Source organism: Solanum verrucosum, unplaced genomic scaffold (assembly GCF_900185275.1).
Source record: "Solanum verrucosum unplaced genomic scaffold, falcon-dt-bn FXZP01000183.1, whole genome shotgun sequence".
NCBI lineage: Eukaryota > Viridiplantae > Streptophyta > Magnoliopsida > Solanales > Solanaceae > Solanum > Solanum verrucosum.
Genome location: NW_026020430.1, coordinates 4,801,223 through 4,820,816, shown reverse-complemented (window position 1 = coordinate 4,820,816; position 19,594 = coordinate 4,801,223). Strand labels below are relative to the sequence as shown.

General features: G+C 38.4%; 2 protein-coding genes across 3 annotated transcripts in view; one reads left to right on the top strand and one right to left on the bottom strand.

Annotated features, from left to right (window-relative positions):
* LOC125807744 (wound-induced basic protein) overlaps positions 1-19,594 on the top strand; it is a 125,665-nt gene that overhangs the window by 55,833 nt on the left and 50,238 nt on the right. The gene's annotated exons all lie outside the window — the stretch shown is intronic.
* On the bottom strand, positions 639-18,062 carry LOC125807718 (chromatin modification-related protein EAF1 B-like). Of its 2 annotated transcripts, none has more exons than XM_049487448.1 (23): positions 17,697-18,062; positions 15,663-15,818; positions 15,506-15,560; positions 15,324-15,421; positions 13,819-15,247; positions 13,592-13,711; positions 13,249-13,404; positions 12,270-12,461; positions 11,986-12,066; positions 9,967-10,024; positions 9,350-9,855; positions 9,190-9,243; positions 8,241-8,298; positions 7,952-8,148; positions 7,747-7,800; positions 7,566-7,646; positions 7,265-7,402; positions 7,064-7,180; positions 4,719-4,822; positions 4,390-4,611; positions 3,944-4,298; positions 1,281-2,930; positions 639-1,079 (listed from the first exon to the last, which is right to left on the bottom strand). In XM_049487448.1, the coding sequence occupies exons 2-22, from the start codon at positions 15,803-15,805 to the stop codon at positions 1,359-1,361; spliced, it is 5,790 nt and encodes a 1,929-aa protein (XP_049343405.1). In that variant the 5' UTR covers positions 15,806-15,818; positions 17,697-18,062; the 3' UTR covers positions 639-1,079; positions 1,281-1,358. The 2 variants fall into 2 exon arrangements, with proteins under 2 accessions (XP_049343405.1, XP_049343404.1); XM_049487447.1 differs by having other exon boundaries at positions 15,663-15,862; positions 17,697-18,061.

Genomic DNA, 19,594 nt, shown 5'->3' with positions numbered 1-19,594 from the left:
TGTCAAAGTTGAGCAGAATGAAGCATACACCAGATTTTAATGAGTTGGAATGTCATAAATTGGGATTTCACACCATATCCCACTATGTTAAAAAGGCTAGACACCACCTGAATTTGCATTAGTGCACCCTCAGGAAAAAAAAATCTGTATATAAAGGCATTGCTTTTACACAGAAGTCTTCAAATGTTGGCCATATTATTTTCCAACGTAGATTTTACATAAAATGGGTTCAAGGGCTAAGAGCTGCTTTATAAGTTTACAAAATCATATGAAGTTATATATATTAATAAAAAGGCTTGTTTGATGCATTTAGATTCTTCTATTACAAGATTTAGGATCATGAAAAATACAAGTGATCTTAAAGGACATCTACTTTATTGGCCATGATATTAGTTGTTTGAACTTTAAAGGTCTCAGATTTACTATTAGCAGGAATGACATTTTTTTGGCTCCGACTCTGTCGTACTTGAATCGCAACAAGCGATTCCAAGTAGACCATCTTCGTAACAATTAAAAAGACATCTCAAAATAGACCAAGATCCAATTTCAAGTACTTTTGAGTGTATTCTTCCAAAGGAGCTGTATGTATGCGTGATCAGATCTCATTTCAAGATTTTCATAACGCCAATTAAGAACAATTTACAAGAATTGCACAAGCTTGAGAGCAAGGAGGGCAGTCATGAATGATGACTGTATTGACAAATATTGAGTATACACATGCCTCTAATATTTACAAGACTTTCCACAGCCTTTGGCCATAAAAATGACAACTACCCCATTGAATATAAAAAAAGGGCTATAATACATGGGATGACTACGGGGACAAAATCAAATAGGCCCTCCCTTAGTGAGCAGGTGAAAAGGGGGTTTAAGAAAAATGAGAGGTAATTGAAGGGGGTTAAGAGAAGAGAGAGACCTTGTACACCTACCTCTACATCTGTTCTTACCTTACTGAGGCTCTAGGGCAACAAATACTATACAAAACACAAACTTTGAGCTGATCATCCTCATACGCTCCCAAAATCTTGAAGTTCACCTTCTCATCCCAATGTGATTCCCTCAGGCACAACGAGCTTTGTCTGAAAAACAAAATGAGCAAGTATCAACTTATGCCAATATTATGACATGCTGAAAATATAACTAATCAAGAGCCTAAATTATCTCAACCAAGAATATTAAATCAAAATCTTGTAGAAGTATGTCACTAATTTAAACTTGTCTTACTGGGATCTAATAGCAGGTGTATTATAGCAGTTGACGTTAATTTTATTTCTTTTTACCTGTACGCTGTTGTTTCAAAGGCATGCTGAAGGAATGACAAGCTGCGAAGGAGTAACCCTTGATGTTTTGTGTGTACCTCAATCCAGTCTAGATTCACTGGGTCTAGCTAACAAACCTCTATTCCCTGCTTGCAGAACCTGCGCCTGATCTGGATGTTGCAACAGTGGCCGCTGCTGTTGTTGCTGGTGTGACTGGGGCTGGGTCACTAGCGAGGGAGGATGCAACTCCGAAGACTTTTTCTTCCATTGAACACTAGCATCACGCCCAATAGGAGACAACTTACCAGAAGATTGCATTTGGCTTGCTCCTTGGTTGACTTCTGGCCCTGTCTCGCTGGCAGCAGAATTTATTGGTGGGGTTCCAATTGAATCTAATGACGGAACTGCAACCTTCATTTGAGTAGCACCGGCGGCAGATACCTCTGTGGCATTAGTTAAATTGTTGGAGCCCTGCAGAGATGTGTTACCTATCTGTGAAGTGTTGCAAATATTGCGCTGTTCAGTTTGAGGTTCACCAGCTTGCAACTTGTTTGGCAGTTCAGAATTCAGTGAACGTTTCCGTTGCAGAACCCCTTGAAGAGCTGCTTGACTTTGAGGAGTCAACTTTGGCCGCAATTGCACCTGTTGCTGTGGATGCATCAACATTCGGTGGTTGGAAGAACCTACAACTGAGGTTGGAACAGATTGATGGGGCAAATTAGGACCCAATACACTCGATGAGGCAAGACCTTGATTGGTACTGTCAGAATTAGGGGGAATTTGCTGCTTTTTGGATAGAGGCACTTGGCCAGAATTTATCTTAGAGTGGGGATGCTGCGGTTGACTCACCTTTTGCTTTACAGGCTGGGCCAGGATTCCCTGACCTTGCAACAACTGTGTGGCTTGCTCACCTTTCTCTGCAGATTGATTCACTTGATCTGTAGGAAGGCCTTCCGATAAAGAGGGATCAATCTGCATGTTCTGTTGTATCATCGATTTCCCTCTCCCCACGCCCTTCAAAATTTTAGCTTGTTTTTGAGATTCTGACTGCTGGCGCTGTGGAGGATGGAGTCTGCTAGCATTTTGAAGATGCTGCTGCCCTATCTGATGTGGCCTTGGCTTGCTCATTTGAGTAATTAAACTACTACCCCCAGTTTGTGCACTTCGGCCAAGCCCATGGGACGGAAATGGATGTTTCAGTTGATGCTGTGGCATTGGAGACATTGAGGAAGGGGATGTCAAAGGAGAAAGTGACACTGGTGGAGAAGAAGTCTGTGAAGTGATCTGAGGACTATTCTGCAATGAGGATGGTATAGGAAGATGGGGCTGCGTATGTGAGAGTTGTTGATGTTGCTGTTGTAAAAGCCGCTGCTGCAGGTGCCTCTCTCTAGCTAAACGAATCGCATAAGCTTGATGCTGTGGGCTGGTGGCATGACTGGCCCCTTGAAGATGAGGATGCCGAGGGCTATGCACAAGAGGCTGCTGTGAAGATAAAAGATGTGGTTGCTGATGATGAAGTGGGTGTGAAGAAACAGGTGAGGAGGCAGTCTGGTTAGGGAAAGAGGAACTTGACCCACCAAAAGGAGGGACGCCTTGGCTGCTTCCTTGAGAGACCTTTATCTGAAGCTCAGGAAGAATCATTTGCTTCTGAGCTTCCTGATTCGGTGAGGGCTGCAAGAGCAGGATACATATACTGTCATTGAACTCAAAATACTGAGGAGGTGAGAGTTGAAGTATACAAGCAAGGAATGCATCACACTGCAGTTCCGAAAGTCAGATATATGAACTACACCATAAAAAGAGCCAAAATGCAGAAAAATCATGTAAGCAACAATATGAAAATCATAGAAGAGCAAAGTACGTCAGTGGACACTAAAACTACAAGTCTTCAGTATATAAAGGTGGATCTGCTCCCCAATGAATGTCATGAAATCTTAAATTCTCAATGAAAATCATCCAAAGCCGACTGTTTTCACCTTCTCCATACACTGATGTGGCAACAGTTGTGTTTTTTAACGCACAGCCTACCCCTCCTTTGTTCTTCCCAAGGATACCCCCAAGAAGAACACTTTTTTGATGGGCATTAGTTTGTCATTAGTAAATGAACCTGATCAACAACCAATTCATATTGGAAGACATTCTTTTCACATTGAAATGTTCAGGCTGGTCTGGTTGAACTTCTTAGATTCACATGTTCTTCAACATGAGATGCAATTGACCCAGCTATCCTGATTCAAGAGTGCATTGACCAGCTGAAACCATGAGTCACATGGAACACTGGTATACTTGCTAGTTAAATAAGCAGCTCAAAGAGCACACTGAATGCACAGAAGTATTGCCTTTTAAATTATACAAAATATCTACCAGCGTAACAAATCCTGTCAAAGAAACTCATTTCAGAACTTATTCAGGGAGATGCCTAAAGTCAGGGTTCACTTGTTAAGAAAGTAAAGTGAAACTAAACGTTAGCTAGTGAAATTTCTTGCAGAAAGGAGACCGTGTCTTCACCTACCATTTCATGATGAAGTTTTACAAGCTCGAAGTTGTCATATATGAATGAGTTAATAACTGCACTAACTAGAAGCAGAAAAATAAAAACCGCTATTGTTTACTAATGGTCCAACAACACAGATGTTAACCACAAGAAAAGAGCAATTTGTATCCAGAAGACAGAAGTAACTTACCCGTATCATGTGCAAAACATCACGAGGTCTCGACATTGAATTCCCCTGATTTGAGTTCACTCCAGATTGCATATTTACAGTGCTTGGCATTGTTGTCGTACCAGAAGAAAGCATAGATGATGATGCTATTCCCTGAAACCCAGGCCTTGCCATTGCCATACCTCTATTAAGCCCAGACAATGCTCCCATGCTGTTGCCACTGGGATGTGTACGAGCACCACCACTGTCACTGGCTGCAAGGGATCCAGGAGCAGATTTATTGGACTGCATATTTCCACTTGATAACATTTGATTATATTGCTGGGATCTCTGCTGCTCATCAACTGGAAAAGATACAGCTCTCGGAACAGCATATCTACCACCCCGGAAGTATGATTACCCATATCAGCACTTGATGAGGAAATCCCAGGAGCCATTACATAGTTTTAAGCTTAAGCATTCATTACCTGACAGATGCATTTAGTGGACTTGTTGATGAAGGAAAAGCGCTTCCGAGAATCATATTGGTGGATGCTTGCACTCCAGAATTTGCACCAGATGCAGGAAGCACTGATCCTCCACCCTGACTCGAGATAGATAATCCACCTGAGTATGAACCTTCGAATCCAGCAGGAAGAAAGTCTGGACTAGATGGAGCCCGTGGAGGTTCCTCGCACAGATCCAGAGGCCTTCAGTGGACCAGAAGGAAGACAAAACATAAAGAGTTAAAATCAAAGCTACGGCTAGGCCTATCGGGAAAAGGTCAACCTCAGACATGTACTCGAGATAAACTTACGTAAGAAAAGATCCTCCATTCAGATTACTCGGACAAAGTTGGGAAAGCGCATGCATATGAGAATCGTGTGGTTGCTGAATTTGTTTTAGATCATAGTTTTCACCCTACATCAAAAAATAACTAAACATTATAGCCACTTGAAACACAAGTATATAAAGCAAACATAAAGAGAACAAGAGGTTTACTGATCGTCCATACACTAAAGATATTTGAAAAAAATGAATCCAGCATTCTATTCTCCTCAAATGGTAAATATTTATCTTGTGTAACTATACCCAATTCCCCAGAACAAAACAGGATAAGCGAAACTGGTAGAGAATAATCCACAATCATAATTCTCAAAAAAACAAATCCACAATCATAATATGTCGATTTCTTCGCAACAATTTTGATATTTTCTTAATAAGTTTGAAAACTAAACATGACATATCTACCAAGGTTCGAAACCCAGCGAAGCGACACTAGTTGAAGTCTTCCCATCTACTTAAGCCTCAGCACACACACTTAGCCCGTGCCTATGCATGTGAGTAGTAGCAAGTAGCTGATGGGTACACAGTTACACACAAATTGGCTCAGACACCATCATTATTGGAAAAATTCACGTCTTTGTCAGAATGTAAAATTTTCCAGCACTTGACAGATTGATTAACCAAAACCACAGCAGCCCAGGGGTACAAACAAAGGGAAGAAAAAATAGATATTTCACATTTCTAAAAATTAGGTCTGTGTATCCATTCCACGTGATGAGGCAGAATTACTCATCTCTTAAACCTGATCAGGTAAAATGTTTAATCAATTGAAGTGACTCTGCACTATGATTACTATTACCAAATGATTTAATCCACTGACTCACTCAGTATGTATATCAACAGTTCTTTAAGGTTCAAAATAATAAACTTAGGCAGTCATACCAAATAATATATGAAGAGCAGACAAAGTGATTGATATCTGTTTTCTGCTTATCAGTTCTCTTTTTAATTCAAATATTCAGTTGCCAAAACAAATGTTTCTGTTTGATTCGGATCAGATAGTTCTTTGGGTGAGCAACCAAACCCGAAAAATCCAACATTCAACTCAACAACTTATAAACATATATCAAACCCAGATGAGGAGTAACTTCTACAGCAAAGTGAGTTAGATATCTATAGAAGTTTCTCCAATTATGATTTATTTTAAGTATAGCCATATCTGGACTATTTTGTAGGATAGATTTCACTTGGACATAAAGATGACCAAATCAGTTTAAGACATTTTGTATGTAAAGTGATTTCCTTTACGCACTTCTATACAAAATGTCAAACTGGAAAGCATCACATCATGACTTAATTTCAATCATCGTAGTCAAAGGTTTTAAAAACCCGTGACAGCATCTAGAATAACAGTATGGGAAGTAACTGTTCGGACAACTTTCTGAGAGTCTTTTAGAAGAAATGTTGAGACAAATAAATGTCCAAAAATAGCTGTAGTTTATTTTCTGAAGATTTGGAAGTACTTTATGAGTAGAAGAAGAATTCTTCTTTAGGGAAAATCCGCAAAATGACTTCTTCGATTTCAAAAAACTATTTGCAAAAGAGTTCTTACAAAAACTGAAACAAACTCGTTTCCGGAGAACCTGCTTGAAAGATTTTTTTTAAAAAAAGGAACTCTACAGACAAGGGCCGCCTTTGACTCCAGAGTTTGTAATTAAAAGTTCTAAAACTTGTGACACATCTAGATTATTCTTATTTTGTGAATATGCCAAAGTTCCAAAGATATTTGGTGCTTCTTTTTCTGTAGCACAACAACAATTCATCGAAGTCTGCACCCAAGGCAGGAGTTTACATGCTATATGAAAGACACCATGCCTTCTCCTTGATTGATGAGCAGACTTTTAGTAAAACAATTGAAAGCGTATAAAATAACAAGTTTTCAAGGATAAATATCCCAAGTACCTTCAGAATGGATATACAATTGTAGGTCAATTTGCATGCTATGAATCTTAGGTCACTTCGCATGTTATAAAATCCTATGCAAGTTCTCAAGACCAAAGTCAATTGTGCCAACACCTCATTTTTTTTAGTTTCCAAAAGAGATTAAACAATTCAACCTTCATAACAAAAATAAAACTAGGAGCTCAACTAACTAGACTTCTGAAAGGACAGCAGATCATATTGTACATATTTTGGACATTAAAGGACCAAGACTATGGCAGAGAATTGACTAAAATATAACATATCACCTTTTGTAACCCTATGATGCCGAGCAATGGTTGCTAAAAAAGCCGAACTGGCAGACTAGGAGTGTTAATATACCCAACACGACCAAGCAAGAAAAAATTTATGCATAAATGTTAGTGAAGAGCATACCTGAGTCTTCCGTAAAAGATATTTTTTCCCAATCAAGATGATCTTCTCAAAATGAGATTTGAGTGTGTCCTCTTCCATTGGTCCCTGCAAACGCTGAAACAGCTGTCTGGCACTTCCCTGCAGATGTTGATTAAATTATACTGATTTACGTGATAAAAAACTTGAGCTCAAAGAAACAATGGAAGCTAACGAAAGTTGAACCTTCGGAATGCCTGGTAATGTTGAAGGATATGGTTGAGAAGATCCTGAATCTTCAGCACTATCAGCGCCATCACCAGTAGTTCTGTCCATAAGTACTTTATGGCGTTCCTTGCATTCATTCGGCTTGCGATATATACACTGCATGTATTGAACATGAATGGTTAAAAGCAGTCAAAAGGGTAATAAAAAGCTACTATAAAAAGAAAGATTAACACAATACAGAGCATTAAACTGGGATAAAAGCGAATTTTGTGAGAGGTCTAGCTAAAAGATGGAATGGAAACGCATAACTACCCCTCACCTTGAATTGCAAGGTACTGTTGATGGCATCGCTTACAAGCTCCCAGTTTGGACCCATGTCATGCACGAGGACCACAAGTGCCTAATTTGAAGTCAAATTCATTTAAACGCATGCTAGCCAAAAGAACTATGGTGGAGAAGATGCAAAAGAAGGTCCATATTGTATGGCATAAGAAACCAACCTGTTCCTCAAATAGTGACCATGGACTTCCTGAACCTGCCTGTCCAGCAGTCATCTGTATGAGATTATAGAAGATCAAATTTTCTTTTTTAGATACGATAAAATTCATTTTTTTTTATAAGCTAAAACATCAAACTAGCATTCATTCAAACAAAAAGGCGAAGTAAACAAAGGAAAGAGATTCTAGCTGAGATAAATTTAAGTACCTTCAAAGTTTTGGCTTTCCTATTCCTGTCCCTTCCACTAAGCATCCTCATGAGTTTATTTGGGTTGGACATGTTACTCATCTGGGAAGCAACTGGAGATGGAATAGATCCACCAATAGGAGCATTATTCTCAAAAGAATTTTTAAATGATTGCCTCAGCATCTTTGGCTTCTTTGCGATATGTTGACCAAATAAACCTTCAAAAAAAAAGAAAAGGCATCCCTTAATATGACAAGAAACACACTCCATCTCGAGCTCTAAAGCCAATGCAAGTTAGAATAAGCTATACCGCTGCTACCGTTTGATTCAAGTTGATGGCTCTCGAATCTCTTTCTGGAATGATCCTTCTGAAACCAAACAATTCATGATGAATTCAACAAGTAAAACATTAAAAGCTATGTTGCACAGATCTTCTAAAAGAAGCCGCTATACCTGTGTGGATCCTTTTAAAATGCATTATTTTTGGAGGATTCGATATGGGTGTGGAAGAATGGCAGCATTTATGGAGGATCCAAATAACATGGATTGAATGTTATATCAAATACATATAGACCATCAAGTAAATACACTAAAACGGAATCTGGTTAACTTATGAATAACTTCTGACCAATATGAATGACTAGAAATCATATGGTATGGCCCTCCAACAAGGATTCCATGGTGAAAGAGAGAATAAAACCAATATTCAGAGATATCAATACAACTGGTGTATAAAATATATGTTCCCCAGCCATTTGCAAAGGCCTACGGCTAACCTTGCTTTGTCTGGAGAATCCAGGTATGATTATGCAAGACAATAGCTCATTCTAACTCCTTAAGATAAATGTAAAAAAAAAAAAAAGTAATCAGGAAAAGATAAAATGTGGCACGAATGTCATTAAACTACAATGATCCTCCCCAAACCCTAAAAGAGGAATACGAAGACGCATAGTGATACATCTATACCACGACAGATTAGGGGAAAAAAGGTAGTTAGTTCAAAGTTGCGCAGAAACTTAGGAAGAAGAGAAGAAGATTGAAAAAGTGACAAAAAGGTTAAGCAATAATTTACAATATTAACAGAAAAAAACTGCAGAAAGGAAGAACAGGATTGGAGCACTATGTCAAAAGAAAAAGACTCAATTACAATCTTATTTTTAGACTGCTATTGGTAGATTATTTCCTAATAGAAGTCTGACTAGCAAATTTAATATCATCACATCACTGAGCCACAATGTGGAAAAGGGAAAGAAAATCACCTGGTTGATTTGATAATTTGAGTCAACCTGCCATCGCTGCCCATATGAAGAACCCTGCACCAAAGAGAATGCAAAGAAGAGCTCAGTCTTAGAAAGGTGCAGATTGCTATAATTCAAATTCCTTAATTTATCTTCAGAGACATAGCAACATGTCAAGTACCAGAAGCTTTGCTTTTTTCTTCTTTTTAGGTTTTGATACTTCAGCAGAGTCAAATAGTAGGTGTTTTTCATAGTCACCCACGGATTCAACTTCCAAGCTATTCATATGTGATCCACCTTGCAATGTACTCTGATCATCCTGAAATGAACCAGTATCACCACTTGAAGCATCTGTTTTGATTGGCAACTGAACACATCCAGCTGTTGTTGCACCGAAGGGACTAACGACTCTCTGCCTAGAAGCAGTACGCACACGCTTGGTTGGAATAGACACATTAAGAGTGCTAGCTGGCCGTTTCCCCAGCAGAACAGATTGATGACTGCCAACTCTGTTTTCCATGCACTGTGTAAATTGTATACCAGCACCAACGTCATATGGTCTGCCACTGTAACCCTTCAGGAGGATCTTCCGTGTCTTCTGGGGAAATCTTGACGATTTGTTACCTTCTAAGGCAACTGAACGATCATATGCACTTGTTTCTCCTTCATCCACTTCATATGCACAATCTTAAGATCCAAAGTATGCATACACAAACAGATTGGTCAAGAGATGCGATCAACTAGAACAAGCAGGAGACAACCACCAAAAATACAAAAACTAAAAATAAAGAAAGACACCTGTAACTGCATCACATGCAGAGGTCTCCACCTCCTCTTGCATACCATTACCTGTCTTCTGGAATTTCAAAGAATACACCAGCATCAACAAGTGTGATAAAAGCATACAGCTACAGCAAGCATAATCCTTTGAAGGGTACAAGATTGGATCGTAAACACCACCATAACAAGATAAAAACATAAAAGCATAAAGCTAAAGCTAGCATATCCTTTCAATTTTATATCTTAACAGTTTACAGTTGCTGGAATGGTGATGCTTGTATTGATGAGTATTGTCACACTAACTCATTCATGTAAGATGTTGCAACCCCAGAGTAGCAGTCTCAAAAACAGATATTACAACCAGAATAACAAACGCACGTTCAATGCATGCAGTGGACAAAGCTTACCAAGTTTGGGCCTTGAGAACTAATCACATATTGCCAATGTCCAAGAAGTACATGCCAAATTAAATGTCTAAGATGCTGAAGCTTTTGCAATTCATCAGAAAGTCAACTGGAAGAAAGAAAGGCAGCCACAAACTACCTTTCTCACAATTGATAGCCTAAGTGCAGAAAAACCAACCATCAAAGCTGGCTGGATTAAGCTGATCTTATCTTTTTTTTGTTTTCCCTTTGATAGTCCTGACCTTTTTAGTTTTTTGATCAGGTAAACAGTTATATTAATCAAAAGGCCAAAAGCGGCCGTATACAAGAAGTATACCAAAAAGTAAACGTTATACAAAATGATATGGTTCTCTACAAAGGACACTCAATCTTCTATACATCCCGGAACTACATGGGTGCACCAAAAATAAATGAGGAATCAGAGGCTACTCCTCAACTGCCCAAAACTCATTTCTACCCCTTTGAAAGCCCTCCTATTTCTCTCTCTCCAGATGATCCATATCAATGCCAAAGGGACACAGGTCCTTCCAGCTATCCAATAAAACAACAGGTCCTTCACAAATCTAGGCATCACCCAAAAAATACCAAACCAGCTAAATATATCCCACCACAATCTCAAGGCCAGGCTGCAATGTAGTAAAATATGATCTACATCCTCACCCGCCACATTGCATAAGTAACACCAACTGATGCGCACAACCTTTCTTTTCCTAAGGTATTCGGTCGTCAAGATTAACCCTCTAGCAGCTCACCATATAAAAAAAATCAGGTAGATTCCTTAAGAAATATCAAAAGGATTTAAACCAAGATCTTGACCACAAACCTAAAAGACAATAAAAGTAAACAAGGAGTATTTTTTATTTGCTACATGGCAAACAAGGAATAGTTATTTTCTTGAAACATACCACCAGAGCAAGAGATCGCATCTCCTCCTGTTGATGCTATTAGCCTATTACCAGTACAAGGTACTTCACAATGCATATTTTTCACACACCGTGGTGTGGTGTAATGCCGACACTAAATTATCAAAAAGTAACTTTATCCAAAGCTATTATATTAACTTCCTTCAAATGAGAAGTATACACAGTAAATGCAAGACCACAAAAAGAGCCAACTCAAGAATACAGATCTAACTTGGGTTCCCTTACTCCAAAGACCGATTTTTCCCCAATACATAAACTATCTTATTCAGCAAACCTCATTTCATTAGTCAACCGTTCATTTTAAGAAGTGTGGCACATCAAAAGATCAAAGAAAGCAAGTATATACATTTCCCCCCTCTGTCCCCCTCTGTCCACTCATTACTTTAGGTATGGGCATATAGAAAAACTCATCCTTAATGATGGTTATCAAACAACACTAAAAATGGAGGATGACTCCATCCAATACCAATTATGGCCAACTAGAGTACCCAAGCGATGTTCTTACAACAAAAATGTGTATGAGTTCAGCTGATTTCCCTTCCTGAAAATGCCTTGGATAAAATAAAGTTGGATAACTGATGTGATACGCTCATACATATATATACACAAAGGCTAACCCACTGTTGTGGTTGGAAAGCATAAGTTGCTAGTCAACTACTCAGAAGATGTAAAGGTATAGCTGGCAAAATTATTATGGTCTATATGCTTGCCTCACAAAGTTGAACATGAGATTCGATAGATTTTCTGTAAGCATCCACTGCTCCAAGCAGAACAGGATAGAAGAGGTTCTCCTGCATGAAAGATTGTGAAGATCAATTAGAAGGATAAGCTAATAAAACAAAGAGCGATAAGTACAACCCCAAGAAGGACTGGATTGAAGCCTCAGAAAAATGTTCAAAATATTTTCATGTCACGACAAAACAAGAGTTAAAGAGATAAGTAGAGCACAATAAGAGAGGGCAGATTCAAGATTAACATGTAAACACGTTCAAACCTCTGTCAAATGGTCCTCCAGAGATGTGTCCATATTTCCCCAGTCACATATCCTGTCTGGAGTCAATGGAGCCTCAGCTTGATTTTTTGGAACATCTGAGTCATTGTACTTCAGAAATCTTATGGCATATTCCCTAATGGCATTAGTGTAATCCTTTTTAGGTTTTGCAAGCTCCATTTTTTGGCTTTTTACCTGCCACAAAATATGAAATCAGCATAACAATGACCAAATGTATCCCCCTTCCATCTCTTCAACTGGAAAAACAAAACACAAAGGAACTTCTAGAAGTTCAACATTCACTCTAATTTTGATTTAGACAAGATGAAAAACTAAGAGTGTAGATGATCAAACCAAAAGCCTATCCCAACTAATATAAATTTCATTGGTCCTTAAATCAGAGTATATCTTCTCCTCTAGCCAAACAACTTTTAATATACAAACCCAAATTTAGTTCTGCCAATTAAAATGAAGGAACTTTATGTAAGATTTACATGGTAAGTAAATCAAAAAGTTTTGTATCCTTGGTCAAATCCTACATAATAGCATACTGAAACCAGATCTCAGCATTTAAAAAGGCAAGGAAACACTCCTGTGGATCCTATCATCACACTTTCTATTTTATGGGTGTACATGAAAAGCATACATAATTGGGCATGAAGAGATTCCCCTATAGAATGTAACCTAAATCTGCTTAAAGCAACAACAACATACCCAGTGTATCCCACAAGTGAGGTTTAGGGAGGGTAGAGTGTACGACCTCACCCCTACCTTGGAAGGCAGAGAAGTTGTTTCTGATAAACCCTCGGCTCAAGGAAAAAAGAACCGAGGATTGGCCTAACAGACATAAGCAACTAACCACGAGATAACAAAGACCAGACATATGTTTTCCCCTCCATAGTTAACGATCTTCCTTAGAAACACAGAGACTGGTGGAAAGAAAACAGAGTAAATTAGGATTTTGTAGAATTACTCTGTATACCTCAACAGAATGCCAGAAATCCATGACAGATTTGGCCACGTTGTGAGCTACCCTTTTTTGCTCCCAACTACGATTCCGTTCTTGGAATCTCAACCGTGAATTAAAAGCAACTTGGTGGCATATTTGACCTGCAGCAGTAATCTTCCAGAGACGTTCCTACAGGAAAAGATATTCTAAATCAGTTAAGTGCTAAATCTAGAAAGACATATTGAAAATACTATTTCGGAATCAAAAGAAACTAAATCATGTTTCAATGATTCAAGACTGTGCGTTTAGATAGATAGCGAGAAAAGCAGAAAGGGAAAAAGAGACATTAAAAGGCAAATATCTACTAAGCTCACACCTGAGCAAAATCATTTGCCAGCCAAACCATTTCTTCAAGTACATAATACCACTGGGATTTTCGACCATTTTCCAGCGGACAGGTTACAGCAGACAGTTCTGCAATCCTTTTACGCTTCGCCTGTTTGTTACATTACATTAGATCTACAAGGTCAAATAACAAAGCCATAGCAACATTTATGTAAGCTAAATGTGGATGTGAATTATTTCGAAGGCCAAAAGAACAACCTCTATAATCTGTGCCTCTTTCAAGATTGAATCTTCATCACCCTGGATCCTAGGTGTTTGTCCCTCAGGAGCCAGGTTTGAAACTCTAGTCTGCGATACACACTCAGAGTGCTCTGGTATACAGGTATCAATCATACCCTGAATTCCAACATTGCAAACATCTTGGGGGTTGGGATCTTCACTTTTAAGCACAAAACATTTTCTTGTGATTTCTAATTCAGATGGGCCTACTTCCATTCTTTCCGTGATAAGTTTATCTTTTATCTCACTTTGCAAATTAGATACAGTACTAACAAGTTGTTTTGGTGACTTGGCCACACAACCATTACTTTGGTGATTCCTGTGACCAGAATTAGGATTTTCATTGTTCAAATCACTATTCAGGTCAACTTCAATCTCGTTCTTTACTTTAACATCACTTCCAATAACTGCCATCCCATCTGGCACTACCAGTTGTCCGTTTAAGTTACCGTTGGAATCCAAAATATTCAGGTTGGTACACATTTCACTATCATTATGCCCATCTAAACTTAGACTAGTCTGGGTGCAAGAAGACTCTGAATCTAAACCCTTTGCGCCCAAGGCCGCACCACTACTTTCAGCTTCATTTGCAAAGCTTTTCTTATAGCCTTTTCGACTACCGAACCCATTCATTAGGCTAGAACTATTTTCAACTTCTCTTTCAGTGGTATCTGGCTGACAATCAAGACCAGCAGAACCTACCCTTTCCTTTACCTTTGGCACTTGAGGCTTTTCAGGAGCTTGCTGAATAGACATTTTCTGGACACAAGTGAGTGATTTCTGATTATGTTGGTTATCGAGCAAACCTCTAGAAGCACTAGCATCAGGAACAGTGTCCAGCATATCATCTTTCTTAAAGTCAGTAGTTGACTCTGCAGCTTTAACACCATCTACTTCTAAGTCCAGCTGATTATCAGATGGCATATTCTTGAGAGCCATACCACCATTTGGACTAAGAGTCTGTGCAATGTTCAAGGAAGAGTTCTGACCCTTATCTAAATCAGAAATAAGTCCTTTCACATCTTTGGGAAAATGTTGTGAAGGCAAAGATGTGTCATGACCACCACGAGCTATATCAGATGAACTTGATCTAGCACTGTCACGATTTGGTCGCGGCCTGTATCTTCGCTTGTATGCTTTTTTAGGGATGCCAAAAGCAGTAGACTTACCTAATTCTTTTGCATTTTGACTTTCCTCAAACTTAGAGGACTGCCCTGATGGAGTAACATTGCTCCTACTGGGATGTCTATGGCCCCTATCACTACCAACAAATTTGTTTTCCCCATCAAACAGCATGAGATTGTCAGCACTGTTGGGTTCACAAAGTTGAGGAGCCACAGGTCGACCACTACTTTCAACTGAGTCTCCACGAGCTGAAGTGGTAACTGCAAAACTACCTTTTATTTCACTGCAATGCAAAATAATAATAAGACAACTGTAACAAACACAGATAAGAAAAAGTAACACAACACCTGAGAGATTACCTGGTCACAAACTGATCTGGATGTTTATCTGTCAGTGAGGTGGACTGAACACTAAATGAAGCAGCATCCACAATTTTGAAATTCAGGGGATCGCCACCCTGCAATTTGAAGTATCAAATCATGTCAAAGGCACAAGTAAAGAATATCCAAACATCTAACAAGAATTAAACTGCCTTTCATACTTCCTCTAGAAATTCTAACTGTCTTTTCGTTTCATGTTGGCCACTGCACTCCTGCCTGTTAACAGGAAGAAATCTCACCATAAGTTTAGATAGAGTACTTTTTACAATCCCAAAACTTAACCTAGCAGGTTGAAGAAGCAGAGAATGCTAGGATTACCTTATTTCTGCTCGAACCTTCTCAATTGCAGTTGTGTGCGGAGAAGTTTTGGTACCAATACCCACTCCGCCTTCAACAAATCCTCCCATGGAATCAATCCCGGCATTGACTATAACATCAGATCCAACACTACATCCATGCATTCCCTCCTTAAAGCTTCAGGGTATTACCCTCCAATAACATAATCCTCAATCAAATACCTACAAGCAAGAAAATAGTTAAGGCACCATCAACAACAACAACATACCCAGTGAAATTCTACAAAGTGGGATCTGGGGAGGGTAGAGTGTACGTAAACCTTACCACTACCTCGTGGAGGTAGAGAGGTTGTTTCCGAAAGACCGTTGGTTCAAGATATCATCCATGAAATAAAATAACACCAACGGAAACAACACTCATATCAGTGCATATGACCAAAATTGTAAGCCTTCTTTGGGTATCAAATGGGAAAAGACTCGAATTAAAAATTGTTTACAGTTAAGAATGTGTATTAGAAAAATACATAAGCATGGCCCAATGCATTTCCTAGGACATACAATCACAGTGCTGTTTTTTCCTTCACGTTTCACTTGATTAACTAACAAGTATTTAAGCCAATAAGAGAAATGTTCACACTCATGAAATTAACAAACCCTTTGAATGTACCAAGAAAAGCAATAACGTCAAGACTACAGATAAATTGCCTTAATTTGTTAATAGATTTTCTAAGCAATTGCTTAAACACTGGGGATCATAGAATTTACTAACTGGTCAAACAATTGCTCTAAGGTGCAGACTGGCATAAGCAATAAATTCCTATACATCATACCTAGCACATTCAGTTTTTAATCCCAAAATAAATGGAAGTGTCAGCGGAAGTGCTTATTTAAGCTAAAAAAAAGATTGTGTTCGTAAATCCACTATAGATTTGGACAGACAGTTGAATTCTTATCTTTGATCCGCATATTGTTATCATCCCAAAATACCACGTTTTCCAAGGAGGGATAAACATCTAACAAAAAGTTTCAGAAGGAATCACAATTATAGCAGATTTATGACAATATGGCATGATACTTAGTCGCCAAACACATAATAACAATATCAACTCCTATGGACTATCTACAGCTAAATATTTTCTCTTTGGTGGTGTTGGGAGGGGGAAAGCAGCACATGACCACATGCAAGCAAGAGACAATATTCATGGGAAACAAATCATTGGGGTTAAAACTACACACAAGGCATAGCAGCTTATGCTGGATAACTAGACATATGGCAGGGGAAGATGAAATAACAGATCACCTAAAACTGAAGGAGAAATAAAATAAAATAAAACATAAAATAAGATCCTAAATGTGCATATTCTATAACCGTTTTCCTTTTTACACTTTCTATAAACAAGACAAAAGAGATAGCATATGGGTGCACGTGCATTTACATAGATTTGATTGGTTATAGTTGCAGTTCATATACATAGATTTGTTAGGTTATAGTTTCAGTCCATAGATATCAGTAACCATTCATTCTACAAAACAATTATATCTCAATTTCTCAAGTGCAGCTATAGGAAAAAGCTCATTCCTGCATGATTGGACAGTAAAGCAGAAACTTTACAATCGTAACTTCTAAGACACGAGAAGGGAGCATCTTTCACGCACTAGTCGCAACTGTTCGTATCTCTCTCATTTTCTGGCAAGCACACTCATGTTGTGATCAGCAGCTTCAATATATCGGATAAAGTCCCACGAGAAAGGAAACCTCATGGAAAACAAAGCATCACTTACCAACATGCACAGAAACAATAAATTATCATATTAAATTAAGCTGTGTCTAAGAACCTGTGTATGGAAAGCACTGAACATACAAACTTCCCTAACAATTGAAGCAAAATGCACAGCCACAGATGGAAAATTCTGGAACTTTACATTTCCCAGTTAACAAACAAAAGCCCCAAAAGAACAAACAATTTGTACCACTTGTATGAAATCTAGGGTTTGCACGAAAATGAACAGAGACCAAATTCTAGGGTTTGTAATGCTTGTTAACCAAAATCAATACCTGAATTGCAAATAGTTACACCCGAATTGCAGATGGGGCTGGCAATGGATCGCCCCAAATACTTTCTTCAATTTCTAGGGTTTTGGTTTGATGCAAGGTACCTCAATTCAAAGCGGGACACATTTGCCCTAGAAATTGATAAGCCATGAAAGAAATTAAACTTTTCTACAAGGTCCTTATCCTCTATAAACACATGAATACATATGTGATCATTGAAAATGCTCCCTCCTGGATCGTCTTCTCCTTCGTTTTTCTTCTTTTCTCTTCTATTCGTCCTCGCAGAGTAGTGGGCTGGGTATTCAATTTCGGGTCAATTTGGGCCCTTTTTTTTTTGCCTCCCTAAATTTATATGAATTCACAAACACAATGTCCTTCTACACTAACTATTCTCTAACTCCTGTTCTTCCTTTCAAATTTTGGGTATAGCATAATATCATTTCACTTATAATATAAAATAATATATATAGATGGATGGTTTGATAAATAGTACATTTTTATTTATTATAACGCGTCGATGATCTTATCTGCGTTTAACTATTTTAAATATAACGCTTCAATGGTCTTATATGTATCTGTCCTGATGGTCTTATCTGCATCTTAACTATTTAGGAAATAATGCTCCGATGGTCTTATTTGTATCTTGACCATTTAGGATATAACGCCTCAATGGTCTTATCTACGTCTTAAGTATATTATATTATACATTTCGTGTAAAAATGTTTTTCAATTTCTCATTTTGATTGGCTTACATTTTATGAAAAAATGACTTTCAAATAGACTTATTTTCCCTTCACCACCCGATTCGACACATGACCCTGACTTGGTAACCAACTGTCTACTCTAATATGAGACTCGACTCTTGGCCCCAACCAGGGAATGATAATCTTGATCTGAGACTTGACTATAATTTAGATCCCGACCCTCGATTCAACTTTCGATTCTAGATTTAACCCTAGACTCGAGACACAACTCTAACTCATACTTGGAACCCAACTTTTGAATCTTGATCTGGGATTTGTCTCCCAACATCAACTCTGGGACCTAATGCTAGAGATCCAACTCTCGACTCTAATAGAGGACCCAACTCTCAACCCCAAATCAGACTCTGAGTCAATATGGGACCTAATTTCTGACTCTAATATGAGACCCAACTCTCAACCACAATTCAAAATTCTAGACCCAACTTTCGTCTCGGGATCCAACATTAAATTCTCCTTTAGGATCCGACATCCAAATCTGATCTTGGACTCAACCTTGATCTCTATTTGAAATCTTTTTTTCGGTATTTACACCCTATCTAAGACTTGACTCTCGACTCCAATTCAAGATCCCAAATTTGACTTCCGACTTCCAACTTGCCTCGAGACCCAATCCTGACTCGGAATGGACCCAATCCTACTTGAGGTCAAGGTCGAACATTGGCTCATGATCAGGAGTCGGGAGCTAGTGATATGCAAAGGTTTGATTGAAAATCAAGTTCTAATTCAATGTCGGCAATAGGATCATGTCTCAAGTCGATGTAAGGGGCCAGGTTGAGTCGGGATCATAACAGGTATTCGGGTCCATGTTAAAGGGGGGGGGGGTCTAAGTTAAGTGTCATATTTACCTAGATTATATTTAAAAATGCTCCTAAAACAATATTTTATTCTTACTAACCAAACACCATAAAATAAGTGATTTATTTTATTCTAAAAACATTTTCCTTTCATATTAAACAATACTCGCGTGTTCTTCTATAGTAACTATTCTCCTCCTCCTCTAAAATTTTGATGGTATAACATAACATCATTTGATTTTATAATCTTTTTGTTATTATAATATCATATCACTTTATCCGCACCTCAACTATTAACCTCGATAGAAGTTATAATCTGCTATTTTAATATCTTCACTCGATT